The following is an 18,102-nucleotide window of genomic DNA, read 5'->3' on the forward strand; positions in this document are numbered from 1 at the left end:
TTTACTTTACTTTACTTTACTTTACTTTACTTTACTTTTTACTTTACTTTTTACTTTACTTTTTACTTTACTTTATTTTACTTTATTTTACTTTACTTTACTTTTTACTTCTTTTTACTTCTTTTTACTTCTTTTTACTTCTTTTTACTTTTTACTTTACTTTACTATTTTTTTGTTTTTTAATGGAAAAAAATTTCTAATGTTTATTATTTTTGAAAGAGAGAGCGAGTGAGCGGGAGAGGGGCAGAGAACGCATGTCAGGGTCTGTGCTGACAGCTCAGAGTCGAGCCTGCTTCGTATTCTGTGTCTCCCTCTCTCTCTGCCCCTCCCCTGCTCGCACTCTGTCTCTCTCAAAAAAATATTTAAAAATTTTTTTAATGGAAAATAAAGAAAATCACAAGATCTTACTGCTTAGGGAAAAATATTCACCTTAGCAGAATTTTCTTAAGGATGCTAAGTAAATATTTACATTATGGTTTTAGGCAAATTCTTTCTAGTTTGAAACTCAGTACGGGGCGCCTGGGTGGCGCAGTCGGTTAAGCGTCCGACTTCAGCTCAGGTCACGATCTCGCGGTCCGTGAGTTCGAGCCCCGCATCGGGCTCTGGGCTGATGGCTCAGAGCCTGGAGCCTGTTTCCGATTCTGTGTCTCCCTCTCTCTCTGCCCCTCCCCCGTTCATGCTCTGTCTCTCTCTGTCCCAAAAATAAATAAACATTGAAAAAAAAATTAAAAAAAAAAAAAAAAAGAAACTCAGTATGAGAACATTTTGTAAACAGCTTTTATAATTTGTTTAAAAAGAAGTTTGGGAGTTGAAGATACCAAGATTTTTAAAAATTCTTTGTAAGACACTTGTCTATATTGATCATTAGAATTTGCACTGGTATATGTGCTGCTGAAGGAAGCACTAGAACCTGAACTCATACTAAAATACAGAACATGTATTTTGGTAGAGATATATGTAATAGTTCTTATGTGTAAAAAAGGAGAGATTACTGTTTTTTCTCAGAATATGCAGATGTCTTTCAACAAGGAACATGAAGAAAATGCATATTTGAGGACTGAAATACTATCCCTTCGTGAAACATCAGAAAAAGCACAGGTAGATCTTATTGTATCTCTAACTTCTAGAGGTTATTTAATTTTGTTCAATTAAGGAATCAAGAACCAAGATTAACCCTAATTATATAAATTCATACCAACACCGTAGGTATAATTGGCATATAACATTGTATTTCTGTTATACAACATAATGATTCAGTGTTTGTATACATTGAAAAATCATCACCATGATAATTCTAGTTAACATACATCACCACGTGTCATCACAAAAATTTTTTGCTTGTGATGAGGACTTTTAAGATTCACTCTCTTAACTTTCAAATATGTAGTACAGTATTAACGATAGTCACCATGCTATACAGTACATCCCTGTGACTCACTTATTATATAACTAGAAGTTTATGCCTTTTGATCTCTATTACCTCTCTCCCATCTCTTACTTTTGTCTCTGGCAGCCACTTACCTCTTTGTATCTGTGAGCTTGGTATTGTTTTTTGGTGTTTTGCTTTTTGAAGATTCCACATATTTTGTAAATGAGATTATATGGTATTTTCTTTCTCTGGCTGACATTTCACTTAGTATAATGCATTCAAGGTCTCACCATGTTTTTGCAAATAGCAAGAGTAAGTTCTTTTTTTTTTTGTGACTAAATAAATATCGATATGTATACCACATTTTCTTTATCCATTTATCTGTCGATGGACATTTAGGTTGTTTCCCGATCTTGTCTATTGTAAATAAGGCTGCAGTGAACATAGGGGTTCATATATCTTTTTGAGTTAGTGTTTTTTTTTTTCTTGAGATAAATACCCAGAGAGTAATTGCTGGATCCTATGGTAGTTTGATATTTAATTTTTTAAGAAAATTCGGTACTGTAATGCACAGTGGTAGTATCAATTTACATTGCCACCAACAGTGCACAAGGGTTCCTTTTCTCCACATCCTCCCCAATACTTGTTATTTCTTGTCGTTTTGGTAATAGCCCTTCTAACAGATGTGAAGTAATATTGTGGCTTTGATTTGAGTTTCCCTGATGATTAGTGATGTTAACATCTTTTCGTGTACCTGTTGGCTATCTGTATGTCTTTGAAAAATGTCTGTTCAGGGGTGCCTGGGTGGCTTAGTTGGTTAAGCATCTGACTCTTGATTTCAGCTCAGGTCATGATTTCAGTGTTTGTGAGATAAAGCCCCTCATCGGGCTCTGTGCAGACAGAATGGAGCCTGCTTGAGATTCTCTCTGTGCCCCTCTCTCTGCCTCTCCCATGCTCTCTTTCTCTCAAAATAAACATTTTTTAAAAATGTCTATTCAGATCTTGGACCCATTTTTTAATCAGATTTTTTTGGGGGGTGCTATTGAGTTGTATAATTTCTTTATATTTTGGATATTAACCCCTTATCAGATATATTAATATATGATTGCAAATATCTTCTCCCGTTCAATAGGTTGCCTTTTCATTTTGTTGATGGTTTCCTTTGTTGTGCTTTTTAGTTTGATATGCTCCCACTTGTTTATTTTTGCTTTGGTTGCTTTTGCTTTTGATGTCAGACCCAAAAAATCTTGCCAAGACCAATATCCAGAAGCTTATCTATGTTTACTTCCAGTAGTTTTTTGGTTTCAAGTCTTACATTCAAGTCTTTGATCCATTTTTAGTTAATTTTTACGTGTGGTACAAAATAATGGTCTAGTTTCCCATTCTTTTGCATGTGCCTCGTCAGTTTTCCCAACACCATTTATTGAAGAAACTGTCTTTTTCCCATCAGAAAAAGCACAGGTAAATGTTCGCATTTCTCTGGTTTTCACATGTTATTTAATTTTGTTCAATTAAAAAACAAAGAACCACGATTGATCCTGATTATATAAATTCATACCATTGCCATCATCCAGATTTTTTATTTTCATGAAATCTATTTCATCTATGAAACATGATCACATTAACTACATCTCCCATTACCAAAGTTCTATGATACATCAGTATATGAGGTATACTGCTAAATAATGCACTAATTTACACTTTGCCTTTGTTTGCTTTATAATTTACCCATTGAATATATATAGTTCTCATCTCGACCTATGAACTTCTAAGCACTTGAGTGCCAGGGCCAATGTCTTACACTTTCCTTGTATCTTTTATAACAAGTAGCACAGTAGGAACCTCATAAATGCTTACTGGATTGTAGAGTTATGTGTACTTATTTTCTGTGGGATGGTTATTGCCAAATTTAGCGGATGTTACTTGTGTGTGTGTGTGTGTGTGTGTGTGTGTGTGTGTGTGTGTGTAGGCAAACAGGTTATTTCTCACAGAGCCAAGAAATAGTATTAATCACTTAAAATAACTGTTGCTAGTACAATTTGGTTACTTCAATGTTGGGATCATAATGTTGCTGTGCTGTCTTTATGATAAAGAAAATGCAAAATAAATGTGTTCTTTTATAAAATAAAAATTATTACTGCTACTTTTGCTGTAGTAGTAGTAATTAACATTTACCAAACCCATTCTACATTCCAGGCACAATTGTAAGCACCTTATGTTACTAACAAATTGTAATCCTCACAATAGTGCTACTATAGAAACTTATTATTCTCATTTTAAAGATAAGGAAGTTGATATACAGGGAGGTTTAATAACATAGCTAATCAGTGACAGAGTTATAATTTGAGCTCAAGCAATCTGGCTCCAAAGAAAATTAGCTTGTTCTTTTCAAGGTTCAAGAATTCACCTCTGTCTTATCCCACGTATTTCTTGGTGTATAACTTAGAACTTTAAATTTTTTTTTTCAACGTTTATTTATTTTTGGGACAGAGAGAGACAGAGCATGAACAGGGGAGGGGCAGAGAGAGAGGAAGGCACAGAATCGGAAACAGGCTCCAGGCTCTGAGCCATCAGCCCAGAGCCTGACGCGGGGCTCGAACTCACGGACCGCGAGATCATGACCTGGCTGAAGTCGGACGCTTAACCGACTCCGCCACCCAGGCGCCCCATTTAGAACTTTAAAGTGCTCCTGAACATGTTCCTAACTTGTGTACTATACATACCACTTAGGCTTTCCAGAGAAGTTTTCATTTCTTTTTTGTTACCATTTTTAAAATTTTTTTTTAATTGATCCTATAGAGTTATTTGTCCCCATCCTTGAAGAACTTGTTCATTAAAAGATAAGATCCTTTAGGGACGCCTGGGTGGCGCAGTCGGTTAAGCGTCCGACTTCAGCCAAGTCACGATCTTGCGGTCCGTGAGTTCGAGCCCCGCGTCAGGCTCTGGGCTGATGGCGCAGAGCCTGGAGCCTGTTTCCGATTCTGTGTCTCCCTCTCTCTCTGCCCCTCCCCCGTTCATGCTCTGTCTCTCTCTGTCCCAAAAATAAATAAACGTTGAAAAAAAAATTTTTAAAAAAAATAAATAAAAGATAAGATCCTTTAAAAAATAAAAAATAAAATAAAAAAAATAAAGATAAACCACAGCATGTTAAAAAAAAAAAAAACATAAGATCCGTGGCAAATACAGTTTGCAAAAATAACTGATAATTAGGATAAATGGTTTCCACAGGAATACAAATTTTACATATCAAAAGACAACAGAATTGTATGAAAGATCTGTTGTACAAAAGAATTTTGTTTTAGTTTGGATGATCTGTCTTGTGAAATGGTACAATTATCTATATTTTGCTTTTATGAATACTGTAATTGGTAGCGAAATAACTTAAAACATTTTGTGTTATTAGCCAAACAATTCAGAATGCTCATCTAAATTGGGGAATGAATTTCTATAATCTTGGCATCAACATTGTAAAGTCCATTCTGTAGATATCGTGCTGTGTCTGACCAGTGTCCAGAATTCTGAAGAAACTATTGAATGCTTCACTTGCTCCACCAGATGAACAAATTTCTCCTTTTGATTTAGAATTATGTGGGGTGTTGACTCCAAATACTGAAAGCATTATCTAATGAAATATCAATTGGAGGTAGGTTAAATAAATTAGGTTCACATACAGAGTGAAATACTATGCCATCATTAAAAATAATGGTTAATAAGTAAAAAATTATTTACTGGAGAGACCTGACATGCTGTACATATCACCTTAGGTTTCGAATGACCAACTGACTAGGAGGTGTTCAGAGCTGCACAGCATGCTTGAGACTGTTAGTATGGAAAATGCCAGAATTATTTCTGACCATCACGCCATTCTGCAGGTATTCATTTAATACTAGTCCATCTCTGATAGAGTCAACAATAAAACTCCTTGGCTAAGAGATAAGGAAATAAGCATGACCAACTGAATAAATAAAATATTTTAACAATTCCAAGAAATGTTTTTAATTGGCAGTTTTCAGTTTTAATCAAGAGTGGTCATTTAGCCTTATACTCAATACTTTCTTTTTTTTTTTTTTAATTTTTTTTAATGTTTATTTATTTTTGAGACAGAGAGAGACAGAGCATGAATGGGGGAGGGGCAGAGAGAGAGGGAGACACAGAATCAGAAGCAGGCTCCAGGCTCTGAGCCATCAGCCCAGAGCCTGACGCGGGGCTCGAACTCACGAACCGTGAGATTGTGACCTGAGCTGAAGTCGGACGCTCAACTGACTGAGCCACCCAGGCGCCCCTCAATACTTTCTTAATGGTTTCTTCTCAAATACTATTACTTTAGGAAAAGTAATTACCTGTCCTATTGTTTATAGAATCATAGAAAACACTATGACTGACCCTAAAATACTTTTTCCTTAAACACCAGTACTTTCCCATTTTGCTTATGCCATATTCCATCTGCTGAGAATGGTCTTTACTTCTTCAGCTATTTGAAATTCTGTTCATTCTTTAAGACTCACCTTTATCAGGAAGCTTGCTCATTCTAACCAGAAGGGATCAATTTTTCTGTTAACTTCTACTCCTGGGACACTAAACATCGTAATAATAGCTCTCACTCTTTTGGGAGTATACTTACTGTGTACCAAGCATTGTGCTAAGGATTTTACATATATTATGTCCTTTGATTCTAGCAGCCATTATGTAAAGGAATATTATCTTCATTTTATAAATAAGGAAAATGAGGTTTAGAGAAATGTACAACTTGACGGAAGTCACCTAGCTAGTAAGGGGTAGAGCTGGATTGAAACCCAGGTCTCACTCCAGAGTCAGTGTTTTTAATTGTTACATTATGTTGCCTCTCTGTGCATTCTAGAGTAGTTTATATGTATGGCTCATTTCCTATATAACTTTGTGAGCTTCCTAGAACCAAGGACATTGTCTTCTATATCTTTGCTATTTCCCAGAGTGCTAACCACTGCACAGAAAGATACTCAATAAATATTTGTCATTAATTCAACAAGTACTTAGTGTTTATTCAGTGCAGGTATGATGCTAGGTCTAGATGGGATTATAGTGGTGAACAAGACAAAAATCTCTACTTTTGTGGACTAACAATTTAGTAGAATAATTAATGTGACATATGCAAGTAACTGTCATAAGCATTTTTAAACTTTGGAATGTTACACATTTTATTTTCCAAAGTGTGAAGGTTTGCTTTGCAGTCAAATATTATTAAGATAAAAGTGTTTTAAAATATGTTTACAAAAGTAATTATTAATATGTACTATACTTGCAAAAGTTTTGTATACTGTAGGTAGAGGGGATATGTGTAAAAATGTTATGTTTTGATAAGTCCAACATGATGAGCCAGAGAAAATAAATTCTGCAAAACAGTTACAGATATATATTCATTGTGCTTCTCAAGTAATCACATTTTTTACAAATTGAAGGTTTGTGGTAATCCTGCATCTAGCAAGTCTGTCAGTGCCATTTTTCAGTAGCAATTTTCTCATATTGTGCCGTATTTTGTGCTCTGTGTCATATTTTGGAATATCTCACAGCATTTCAGACTTTTTCATTATTTTTGTTCTGGTGATCTGTGATAATTTGATCTTTGATGTATTGTAATTCTTTTGGGGCAGCACAAACCATGCCACTATAAAATGGGAAACTTTAGGGGCGCCTGGGTGGCGCAGTCGGTTAAGCGTCCAACTTCAGCCAGGTCACGATCTCGTGGTCGGTGAGTTCGAGCCCCGCGTCGGGCTCTGGGCTGATGGCTCAGAGCCTGGAGCCTGTTTCCGATTCTGTGTCTCCCTCTCTCTCTGCCCCTCCCCCGTTCATGCTCTGTCTCTCTCTGTCCCAAAAATAAATAAAAAACGTTGAAAAAAAAAATAAAAAAATAAAAAAAAATAAAATGGGAAACTTTATAAATGTTGTGTGTGTTCTGGCTTCTTTGATCAGCTATTCCCCCATATCTCTCCCTCTTCTCAGACCTCCTATTTCCTGAGATCCAACAATATTGAAATTAGGCCAGTTAGTAATCCTACAATGGTCTCTTAAGTGTTCATGTGAAAGGAAGAGTTGTGCATCTCTCACTATAATTCAAAAGCTAGAAATGATTAAGCTTAGTGAGAAAACCATGTCAGAAGCCAAGAAAGGCCAAAAGGTAGGCCTCTGGGTACCAAACATTTAGCCAACTTGTGAATGCAAAGGAAAAGTTCTTGAAGGAAATTAAAAGTTCTACAGTGAACACATGAATGATAGAAAGTGGTAAAAACAGAGAAGAAGGCAAACCGTAAGAGACTCTTAAATACAGAGAACAAACTGAGGGTCGCTGGAGGGCTGTTTAGTGGGCGTATGGGCTAAATGGGTAGTGGACATTAAGGAGGGCACTTGATGGGATGAGCACTGGGTATTATATGTAAATGGTGAATTACTAAATTCTATTCCTGAAACCATTTTTACACTATATGTTAACTGACTTATATTTAAATAAAATTTAAAAAAATAAAAATTAAAAAAGAAAGTGAAACAGCCTTATTGCTGGTATGGACAAAGTTTTAGTGGTCTGGATAGAAGATCAAACCATTTACAACACTTCCTTAAACCAAAGCCTAATCCAGAGCAAGGCACTAGTAACTCTCTTCAATTCTATGAAGGCTGAAAGAGGTGGGGAGGCTGCAGAAGAAAAGTTGGAAGCTAAGAGAAGTTGGTTCATGAGGTTTAAGGCAAGAAGCCATCTCTATAACATGAAAGTGGAAGCAAGTGCTAACATAGAAGCTGTAGCAAGTTCTCTATGAGATCTAGAAGATGATTAATGAATGTGGCCACACTAAATGACAGATTTCCAATGTAGACAAAACATGCCATTGGAAGATGCCATTTAGGACTTCCGTAGCTAGAAAGGAGAAGTCAATGCCTGGCTTCAAAACACAGCCTGACTCCCCTTTTTTCCCCCACTCAGTGTAAAGGAAACTTTATGGAAGCTCCAGGGCCATAGGACTCAGGCAGGAGTCTGCCCTGCAGGCAAAGGAAGAGCTAAGGGAGGGGCCTTATTTGACCTTCCCCTTGGGTCACAGGTTGTTGGTGTGGCCGCATTTCTTGAAGCAGTTGACTGCTCAGGGGTGCAGGTGAGAATAACCCTTAAAGCAGATAATTTTGTCACAGTTGTATTTCTGAACGAGCTAGAAGAGGGAAAGAAGGCTCAATGCTGTAGCCTACAGACAAAGCACCAAGTGCAGGGTGAACTCTTTCTGAATATTATAGTGTCAGAGAGTGCAGCCATCCTCTAGCTGTTGGTCTGCAAAAATCAGACACTGCTGGTTACAGGGGATGCTCTCCTTGTCTTGGATTTTGACATTGACATTCCAAATGATGTCTCTGGACCCATTCTAAAGGGTCAGAGTGAGAGTCAGGGTCTTCACAAAAATCTGCATTTCTGCATTTGTTGCTCAGCCACCTTGTTGAAGAGAAAGAGCCAAGCTGACTCTTGTTTGGGGCTAATGCAACGAGTGACTCTAAGTTGAAGCCAGTGTTTGTTGACCATTCCAAAAAATCCTAGGACCGTTAAGAATTTTGCTAAATCGACTCTGCCTGTGTTCTACAGATGGAACAAGAAAGCCTGGATGACATCTGATTACAACATGATTACTGAATATTTTTATTTTTATTTTATTTATTTATGTTTTAGAGTGTGCATGTGTGTGAGCAGGACAGGAAAAGAGAGAGAAAGAGAATCTTAAGCAGGCTCCAATGCCCAGCACAGAGCCCAAGGGCATGGGGCTTAATTTCACATCTGTGAGCCAAAATTGAGCCAAAATTAAGAGTCAGACACTTAACTAACTGAGTCACCCAGGTGCTCCAATTTACTGAATATTTTAAGCCCATGGTTGTGGCTTCAGAAAAAAAATTCCTTTCAAAATATTACTGCTCACTGACAATGCACTTGGTCACCCAAGAACTCCAATGGAGTTGGACGAGATCAATGTTTTCATGCCTGCTTACACAACATCTATTCTGCAATTCATGAACCAAGCAATAATTTTAATTTTCAAGTCTTGTTATTTAAGAAATCTATTTCATAAGGCTATAGCTGCCATAGATAGTGATTACTCTGATGGATCTGGGCAAAGGAAATTGAAAACCTTTGGAAAGGATTCACCATTCTAGATTCCTTTAAAAACATTTGTGATTTGTGGAAAGAGGCCAAAGCATCAACATTCACAGGAATTTGGAAAAATGGATTTCAGCCTCACACAGAGCTCAGTTGATGGTTAACATTTTTTTAGCAATAAAGTGTTTTTAAATTATGTACATTGTTTTTTAAGACATAATGCTACTGCACACTTAATAGACTACAGTATGGTGTAAACATAACTTGTGTATGCATTGGGAAACAAAATCATTTGACTAGCTTTATTGTAATATTTGCTTTATTGTCGTGGTCTGGAACTGAGCCCATAATATCTCCTAGGTATTCCTATATAGTACTTTTGCTATCATGGTATCTGGGTGCAATTTTAAATATTTTCCAAAGAATTCACACCATATTATTAACATGATTGTCTCTGAAAGTGGGATTATTTGGGGTGGCGGGAGATATAGGTGAAGAGATCTTTTCACTTTATCTGCATTGATATTTTACTTTTCAAAATAATTGAAAATTTTCATATTGAAATTTTAAAGTACCAAAATATTAATAGAATTTTTTATCTAAAAATATGTTCATGTTGAGTTTTACAGATTTTGCAGCAAGCTGGGTAGACAATGCATCTTCACTCTTGGCTGGTAGAGCCATAAAATGATAGAACTGTGGTCAGGTCAGAGTGGCGACAGAGAGAGCTGAGCATTAAGTTATTTTTTAAAAAGGTTTTATTTCTATAAAAATTTGTCTTTTGTAAGTTAATTCAGGATGATTGAATGATACCCCATCAAATGACTTTCTGGCATCTCAGCTTTTAATATTACTTTTAAAATTCAGATAGAGCAGAAAATGATGACACAGACATTTCAAGAACAAAACTTCTTGCTGGATGCAGCCCATGCCAGTATCACTACTGAGCTACAGAGTGTTCAGAATCAGAAGACCCAGCTCCAGGCACATATGTAAGTAAATTATAGACAACTTCTTCTGTATCTTTTATTCTTGCCTTTGTATTTCTTATCTTTAATGAGAACATTTAATTCTGCATTTCTTGGGCCAGACACAAAGGTAAAGACTTTGCCCTCAAGGAACTAGTTCTGTTAGAACATTTTGGTCACTGCTGTCAGGCAGTATGCTCTCCAAGAAATGACTCTATTAAAGAACTCTCATTGAGTGCTCATGTCTCCTTGTTCTCTTCCTACAGGGACCATTTAATCCTTGAGCATAATCAGTGTATCCAGAAAGCACAGGATGCTGAGAAGAGGGCAGCCTTGCAGAAAGAGCTGCTGGAATCAACTATTGCAAGATTGCGAGGTGAATTGGAAGCATCGATGCAAGAGAAGAAGTCCCTTCTAGAGGAGAAAGAAAGACTTCAGGAAGAGGTAGAAGAAGCAGATTTATATTACCTCCTGGTTGGGGTGGTGATCATGTTCTAAAACTATTTTCAGTGCAAGATAAGAAAAGAAATACAGCCCACTCAGATGCAGTTTGTCTGAGTTGCCCATTAAAGAAATCTTTAGGTAGCTGATCTATGTTTTTTAGCATGTGGAGTAGTCTGTGCCAAACAGCATGCCCTTATACAGCGTTAGTGAATGCCAACTCATAGTTCACACATCCTCATGTTAGTGAAGGGGTCAGATTTAAAAAATTGATTTCCCCTGAAGGAGTGGACAATGGAGGTTAAGGGGGAACAGCCCTGTCTTCCTATTTAGGAAGGTACCATCAGAGTCTGACATGCAGACGTGTCTTTCTAATTTCAGGGCTATTTGTGAAGTCTGCTCTGCCTCAGAGACTCCCTGAGTGGCCCCTTTTCTGAGAGGATGTTCTATCTCTGCAGTGTAGGTATTAATTAACATGCAGGGTGTGTCTGCTATAGTAGAGACTGTCACCTGCTTTAAAATTGACCCATTTCTTTTTTTCCCCTCCTTGGGCAGGTTAATAAAACAGAGAAAGAAATAGCTCAAGAAAAATGCAGTTTGGAAAAGGAATTAGCTAAAAACAAGGTACTCCACATTTTATTTGTTGACATTTCACCGTATTTTATTTCCTTCTGTACCTCTGCCTCCTGTATCAGCTTATCTTACTGAGGAGATGGGTTATTTTGTTGAATACCAAGATGTGGAAGGACAAAGAAGCCCCTGGGCTGGATGCGACTCAGCACTCCAGGCACTGTGGCACAAGGCTGCTTCCAGGGAGCACTTGTTGAGATCTGGCGTTTGCCAGTGAGTCATGACCACCTCTGGCCCTAGTGTTACAGGGTATTTTAGCCAGGAAGTCCCTTAAGAGTGAGCTAATGGTCCTGTGGGAGGCAAAGAGATAATTGCTGACAGGGCTGGGTTTTTTTGTTTCCTAAAGCCAATTGGGCTTCCTAAGTATTATTAGCACCTGTCACTTCATCTGTGAGATACTCTTTTCTGGGTTCTAAAAAGATAGAATGGCCAGAGACACAATATAATTCTTATTAAAATAAAACAAAAACATAGCATCATTTTGCTTGTCTGATTTCATTTGTCTGAGCATAACCTAAATGTAAGTTCATGGGGCTAAAAGATATTTGTTCATTAGAGAAATTATATTAGGCCAAGTGATCATGCTTATACAGGGTCCTTTTCTTTTCTTTTTTTTTTTTTTTTTGCCTAATTTGATATTTTTCAAATGTGTATTCATTGTAAAGCTATGTTTTTCTAAAGTCAGACCTATTAAGTTATAATATGCATAGTGAAATTCACTTTTTTTTAGTGTACAGTTCTGTGAGTTTTGACAAACACATACAATTATATAACTATCATCACAATGAAAATACAGAACACTTCTATCACCTCAGGGAGGCCCCTCGTGCCTCTTTGTAATCAACCTCTTCTTCCACTTCCATCCCTTGACAACCATGGATCTGCTTTTCTGTTCCTGTGGTTATGCCTTTCCCAGAATATCATAAATGGAATCATACAACATGCAGCATTTTAAGCCTGGCTTCTTTTATTTAGCATAAGGTATCTGAAGTTCATCCATGCTGTCATATGTATCAGTTGTTTGTGTTCCATTATATGGATATACCACGATTTCTTTACCCATTTGAAGGACATTTGAGATGGTAAATTTTGGCAGTTATGAATAAAGCCTGTATAAATATTCAAATATGAACATGTATTTTTATTTCTCTTGGCTACTTAACAGAATTTGGAATTCTAGATCCTATGATAAATATATGTTTGACATAATAATAAACCATTTGACTGTTTTCCAAAGAATCTGTACTATCTTGCCTTCCCATCATTTTCTCTGCATTCTCACCAGCTCTTGGTATTGTTTGTCCTTTTAGTTTTAGCCATTCTGACTGGCATAGGGGGGTGTATTATTGTGGCTGTAATTTGCATTTCTCTAGTGATTAATAATATTGAGCATCTTTTCCTCTGCTTGTCACCCACAACTTGAAGTGTCTCTTCAAATCTTTTAACCACTTTTAATTCAGTTTTTCTTATTATTTTCTTACTGTTGTTTTTTTCTAGAGATTGTAAAATAGTCTTGTATGATTCTTATGTAAAAAATTCTTATTCTTGGGGCGCCTGGGTGGCGCAGTCGGTTAAGTGGCCGACTTTGGCTCAGGTAATGATCTTGTGGTCCGTGAGTTTGAGCCCCGCGTCGGGCTCTGTGCTGACAGCTCAGAGCCTGGAGCCTGTTTCAGATTCTGTGTCTCCCTCTCTCTGACCCTGCCCCGTTCATGCTCTGTCTCTCTCTGTCTCAAAAATAAATAAATGTTAAAAAAAAAAAAATTCTTATTCTTTGTATATGTACAAATCTTATATGTGCTTTACATATTTTTCTTCCACTTTATGCCTTATTTTTTCATGCTCTTTCAAAGAACAGAAGTTTTACATTTTGATGAAATCCAACTTATGAATTTTTAAATTTTTGGATCATATTTTTTGTGTCATACTTTTAATTTTGGATCATATCTAAGAAGTTTTTGCCTAACCTAAGATCACAAAGATTTTCTTTTTTGCTCTCTAGACGTTTATAGTTTTGGGTTTTAGATCAGGGCTATGACCCATTTCTAGTTAATTTTTGGATATCATACAAGATATAGTTTAAGGTTCATTTTATTTTCAGATGGATTGATTGTTCTAGTCCTTTGTATTATTGAGATAATTAGTATATGATATATTCACCTTCTTAAAATATACAATTGAGCTATTTCTTAGTATATGCACAAGTCTGTGCACACATCATCACTATCTAATTCTAGAACCTTTTTATCACCAAAACAAAACCTGGTACCCATTAGCATTCACTCTCCATTCTGCCCTGCCCCCAACCCCTGGCAACTATTGTACTTTCTGTCTCTATGAATGTGTTTATTCTCCCATTTCATATAAATAACATAAAATAGTATGTGGCCTTTTGGGTCTTGCCTCTTTACTAGGTATGATGTTTTCAAGGTATGTCCTTGAAATAGTAGTAAATGTCAATATTTCATTCCTTTTAATGACAGAATAATATATTGTGTGACTGCACCAAACTTGACTCAGCGATTCATCAGTTGATAGAGATTTGGTTGTTCCCAATTTCTGGCTGTGAAGAATAATGCAGTGAACATTTGCATACAATTTTTATGTGTGTAAGCATATCTTTAGGAATAAAACTGGGTCACATGATAACTATCATTTTGAGAAACTACCAAAGTGTTTTACAAAGTGACTGCACCATTTTGCAATCTCACCAGCAGTGTATGAAGATTCATGTATCTTCACATTTTCACCTACGTTTGTTATTTTCTGCTTTTTAAAAAATTAATATACCCATCCAAGTGGGTATGAAGTATCTCACGGTGTTTTTTTTAATTGAGCTGAAATTCACATAATAAAAAATCAAACACTTTAAAGGGAACAATTCAGTAGCTTTATATATATTTGCAGTGTTATGTTACCACCACCTCTGTCTAGTTCCAAAACATTTTCATCACCCAGAAGGAAACCCCATACCCAGTAAGTAATCATTTCCAATTCCCTCTTTCTTCTCCCCTCCTGACAGCGACCAATCTGCATTCTGTCTGTATGGATCTGCCTATCTGGATATTTCATATAAATGTAATCATACGATAAGTGATCTTTTGTGTCTGGCTTCTTAGCATAATATTTTTGAGGTTAATTCATGTTTTTGTACATTTCAGTAATCCATACCCTTTTACTCCCTTTTACAGTTGAGTAATATTCACAGTGTATGTGTATGATGTATATATACACATACCACAATTTGTTTTGTTCATCTGTTCATGTGTTGATAGACATTTGCATTGTTTGCACCTTTGAGCTGTTGTGATTAGTGCTGCTATAAATGTACATATGTGTTGTGCATGTATTTGTTTGAGATACATACCAAGGAATGGAATTGCTGGGCCTTATGGTAATTTTGTTTTAAGTTTCTGAGGAACCACCAGACTGTTGTCCACAGTGCCAAACTATTTTACATTCCCACCAGCAATGTACAAAGATTCCAATTTCTCCACATCCTTACCAACATTTTTATTTTTTTGTTTTTTAATAATAGCCATCCTAGTAGTTGTGAAAGTGGTACCTTGTTGTGGTTTTGATTTGCATTTCCCTAATGACTAACAACTAAAGATGTTGAGCCTCTTTTTATGTGCTTATTGGCCATTTGTATATCTTCTTTGGAGAAATGTCTATTTAGATCAGTTGCCCATTGTAAACTGGGTTGTTTTTTAATTGTTCAGTTGTAGCAGTTCTTTATACATTCTGGATGGTAGCTCCTTATCAGATATGTGATTTGCAGATATTTTTCTCCCATTCTATGAGTTCTGTTTTTTATTTTTTATTTTTTTAAGAAAGAGCGCAAGCAGGGGAGAAGGGCAGAGGGACAGAGAGAGAGAGAAAGAGAGAGAGGGAGGGAGGGAGGGAAAGAAAGAGAATCTTAAGCAGGCTCCATGCTCAGCCCGGAGCCTGATGCAGAGCCCAATCCCATGACCCTGGGATCATAACCTGAGCCAGAATCAAGAGTTGGATGTTCAACTGACTGAGCCACTCAGGCACCCACTATGGGTTCTGTTTTTAAATTTTTAGATTTTTTGACATTCAGTTTACTTATTTATTTTTTTGGTTGTCTGTGCTTTGATGTTACAAAATCAAAGAAACTGGGAAACTGTTGCCTAATCCAAGATCACAAAGATTAACATTTTTTTATTCTAAGAATTTTACAGTTTTTCATATTACATTTAGGTCTTTGATCCATTTTGAGTTAATTTTATATATGGGTTGAGGTAGAGGTTCAACTTCATTATTTTATCTGTGGATATCCCAATTGTCCCAGCACTATTTGTTGCAGAGCTGTTCTTTCTCTTGAATAGTGTTGGCTCCTTAGTCAAAACCCAATTTACCATAGATGGATGAATTTATTTCTGGACTTTCAATTCTGTTCCACTGGTTTCTATGTCTTTCCTTATGCCCAAACCACACAGTGTTGATTACTGTAGTTTTGTAGTAAGTTTTGAAATCAAGATGCGAGAGCCTTTTTTTGTTGTTGTTGTTAAGATTATTGTGACAATTCTGGATACTTATATTTCTATATGAGTTTTAGGATCAGCTTTTAATTTTCTGCAAAAAAAGGGCAGCTGAAATTTTGATAGAATTTGTATTGAATCTGTATCTCAATTAAGGGAGTTTTGCAATCAATATATTTTTTCTATATAAGAATGTGTCATCTGCAAATAGAGATAGTTTTTTTTCTCCCTTTCACATTTTCCTGTCTTTTCTTTCTTTCTTTCTTTCTTCTTTTTTTTCCCCCTTGTGTAATTGCCTTGGATAGAATCTCCAATACAACACTGAATAGAAATGGTGAGAGCAGACAGACATCCTTGTCTTGTTCCTCATCTTGGGAAAGCTTTCATTCTGTCACCATGAAGTATGATGTTAACTGTGGGCTTTTTCTAAACACCCTTTATCAGGATGAGGAAATTTCCTTCTATTCCTGGTTTGGAGAGTTTTTATCATGAAAGTATGTTGAATTTTGTCAATTGCATATTCTATGTCTATCAAGATAATCTTGTAGATTTTGTCCTTTATTACTATGGTATATTACATTGGGTGATTTCAAATGTTGAACCAAGTTTTCATTTGGGGGATGAATTTTACTTGCTCATGATGTATAATCCTTTTATGTTGTTTCATTTGGCTTGCTTGTTGAGGATTTTTGAATTGTTGTAAATAAGGGATATTGTTCTATAGTTTTCTTGTGATGACTTTGGGTTTAGTATCAAGGCAATACTGGTCTCTTAAAATGATTTGGTAAGTGTTCCCACCCCTTCTATTTTTGGGAAGAGTTTTTGAGGCATTGGTGCTAATTCATCTTTAAATGTTTTATAGAATTCACCAGAAGCCATCTGGTTCTAGGTTTTTCTTTGTGGGGAATTTTTTGTTTTATTTGTTTTTAATTATTATTATTGATTCAATGTCTTGTTAGAGATCTATTCACAATTCCCACTTATTTTTTTAGTTAATTTCAATAGTTTTGGTCTTTCTAAGAATTTTACCATTTCATCTAGGCTGTCTAATATATTGGCATACAATTGTTCATAGTAGCTCCTTTTCTTCATTTCTTTAAGTTCAGTATAATGTTCCTTCTTTCATTCCTAACTTTAGTAATTTGGGTCTTTCTTTCTCTCTCCTTTTTGCTTTCTTTCTTTTTTTTTTTTTTTTGTTAATACAGTTTAAGGTTTGTCAATTTTGTTCATCTTTTCAAAGAACCAACTTTTGGTTTTACTGTCTCTTATTTTTCTATTCTCTTGTTTCTGCTTTAATCCTCATTATTTTCTTCCTTCTGCTTGCTTGGGTTTAATTTGCTCTTTCTAGTTTTTTTAAGATAGCAGCTTAGGGGGCGCCTGGGTGGCTCAGTCGGTTAAGCGTCCGACTTCGGCTCAGGTCATGATCTCGCGGTCCGTGAGTTCGAGCCCCACGTCGGGCTCTGTGCTGACCACTCAGAGCCTGGAGCCTGTTTCAGATTCTGTGTCTCCCTCTCTCTCTGCCCCTCCCCCGTTCATGCTCTGTCTCTCTCTGTCTCAAAAATAAATAAACGTTAAAAAAAAAAAAATAAAAAAAAAAATAAGATAGCAGCTTAGGTTGTTGGTTTATTTTTTTCTTTTTTAACATAGTTTTCTACAGCTATAAATTTCCCTTTAAGCGCTGCTTTAGCTGCATACCGTACATTTTGTCGTGTTTTCATTTTCATTCATCACAAAGTATTAACTACTTTTGTGATTTTATTTTTGGCTAATTGGTTATTTACAAGTTTTTTGTTTAATTTTCCCATATATGTGACTTTCCCAAATTTCCTTCTTTTATTAATCTCTAATTTTATTTCATTATGGTTGGAGAACACACTCTATATAATTCCAATCCTTTCAGATTTATTGAGAGTTGTCCTGTGGCCTAACATGGTACATTGTGGAGAATGTTGCATATGCAATTGAGAAAAATACTCAAAAATTGAGTATTCTGCTATTGTTGGGAAGAGTGTTCTATAGCTGTCCAGTTGCTTTATAGTGTTGTTAAAGTCATCTGTCTCCTCTATGATCTTCTAATTGTTCTGTTCATTATTG

The 18,102-nt window shown here is 36.1% G+C and overlaps 1 protein-coding gene and 1 pseudogene across 9 annotated transcripts in view; one reads left to right on the forward strand and one right to left on the reverse strand.

Moving 5' to 3' along the window:
- CCDC150 (coiled-coil domain containing 150) overlaps window positions 1-18,102 on the forward strand; it is a 98,315-nt gene that overhangs the window by 25,373 nt on the left and 54,840 nt on the right. For all 9 annotated transcript variants that reach the window (XR_005790446.1, XM_040475732.1, XM_040475729.1 and 6 more), the window contains 5 exons: window positions 1,006-1,098; window positions 5,134-5,241; window positions 10,335-10,459; window positions 10,702-10,879; window positions 11,432-11,500. Coding sequence is in view for 8 of the 9 variants with exons in the window: in XM_040475732.1 (XP_040331666.1) it covers window positions 1,006-1,098; window positions 5,134-5,241; window positions 10,335-10,459; window positions 10,702-10,879; window positions 11,432-11,500 (573 nt within the window). In the remaining variant the exon portion in view is untranslated. The remainder of the gene's footprint in view (window positions 1-1,005; window positions 1,099-5,133; window positions 5,242-10,334; window positions 10,460-10,701; window positions 10,880-11,431; window positions 11,501-18,102) is intronic.
- Window positions 8,407-8,925, reverse strand: LOC121030862 (ubiquitin-60S ribosomal protein L40-like; annotated as a pseudogene).

This window comes from Herpailurus yagouaroundi, unplaced genomic scaffold (genome assembly GCF_014898765.1).
Source record: "Herpailurus yagouaroundi ecotype Mexico unplaced genomic scaffold, PumYag 140, whole genome shotgun sequence".
NCBI lineage: Eukaryota > Metazoa > Chordata > Mammalia > Carnivora > Felidae > Herpailurus > Herpailurus yagouaroundi.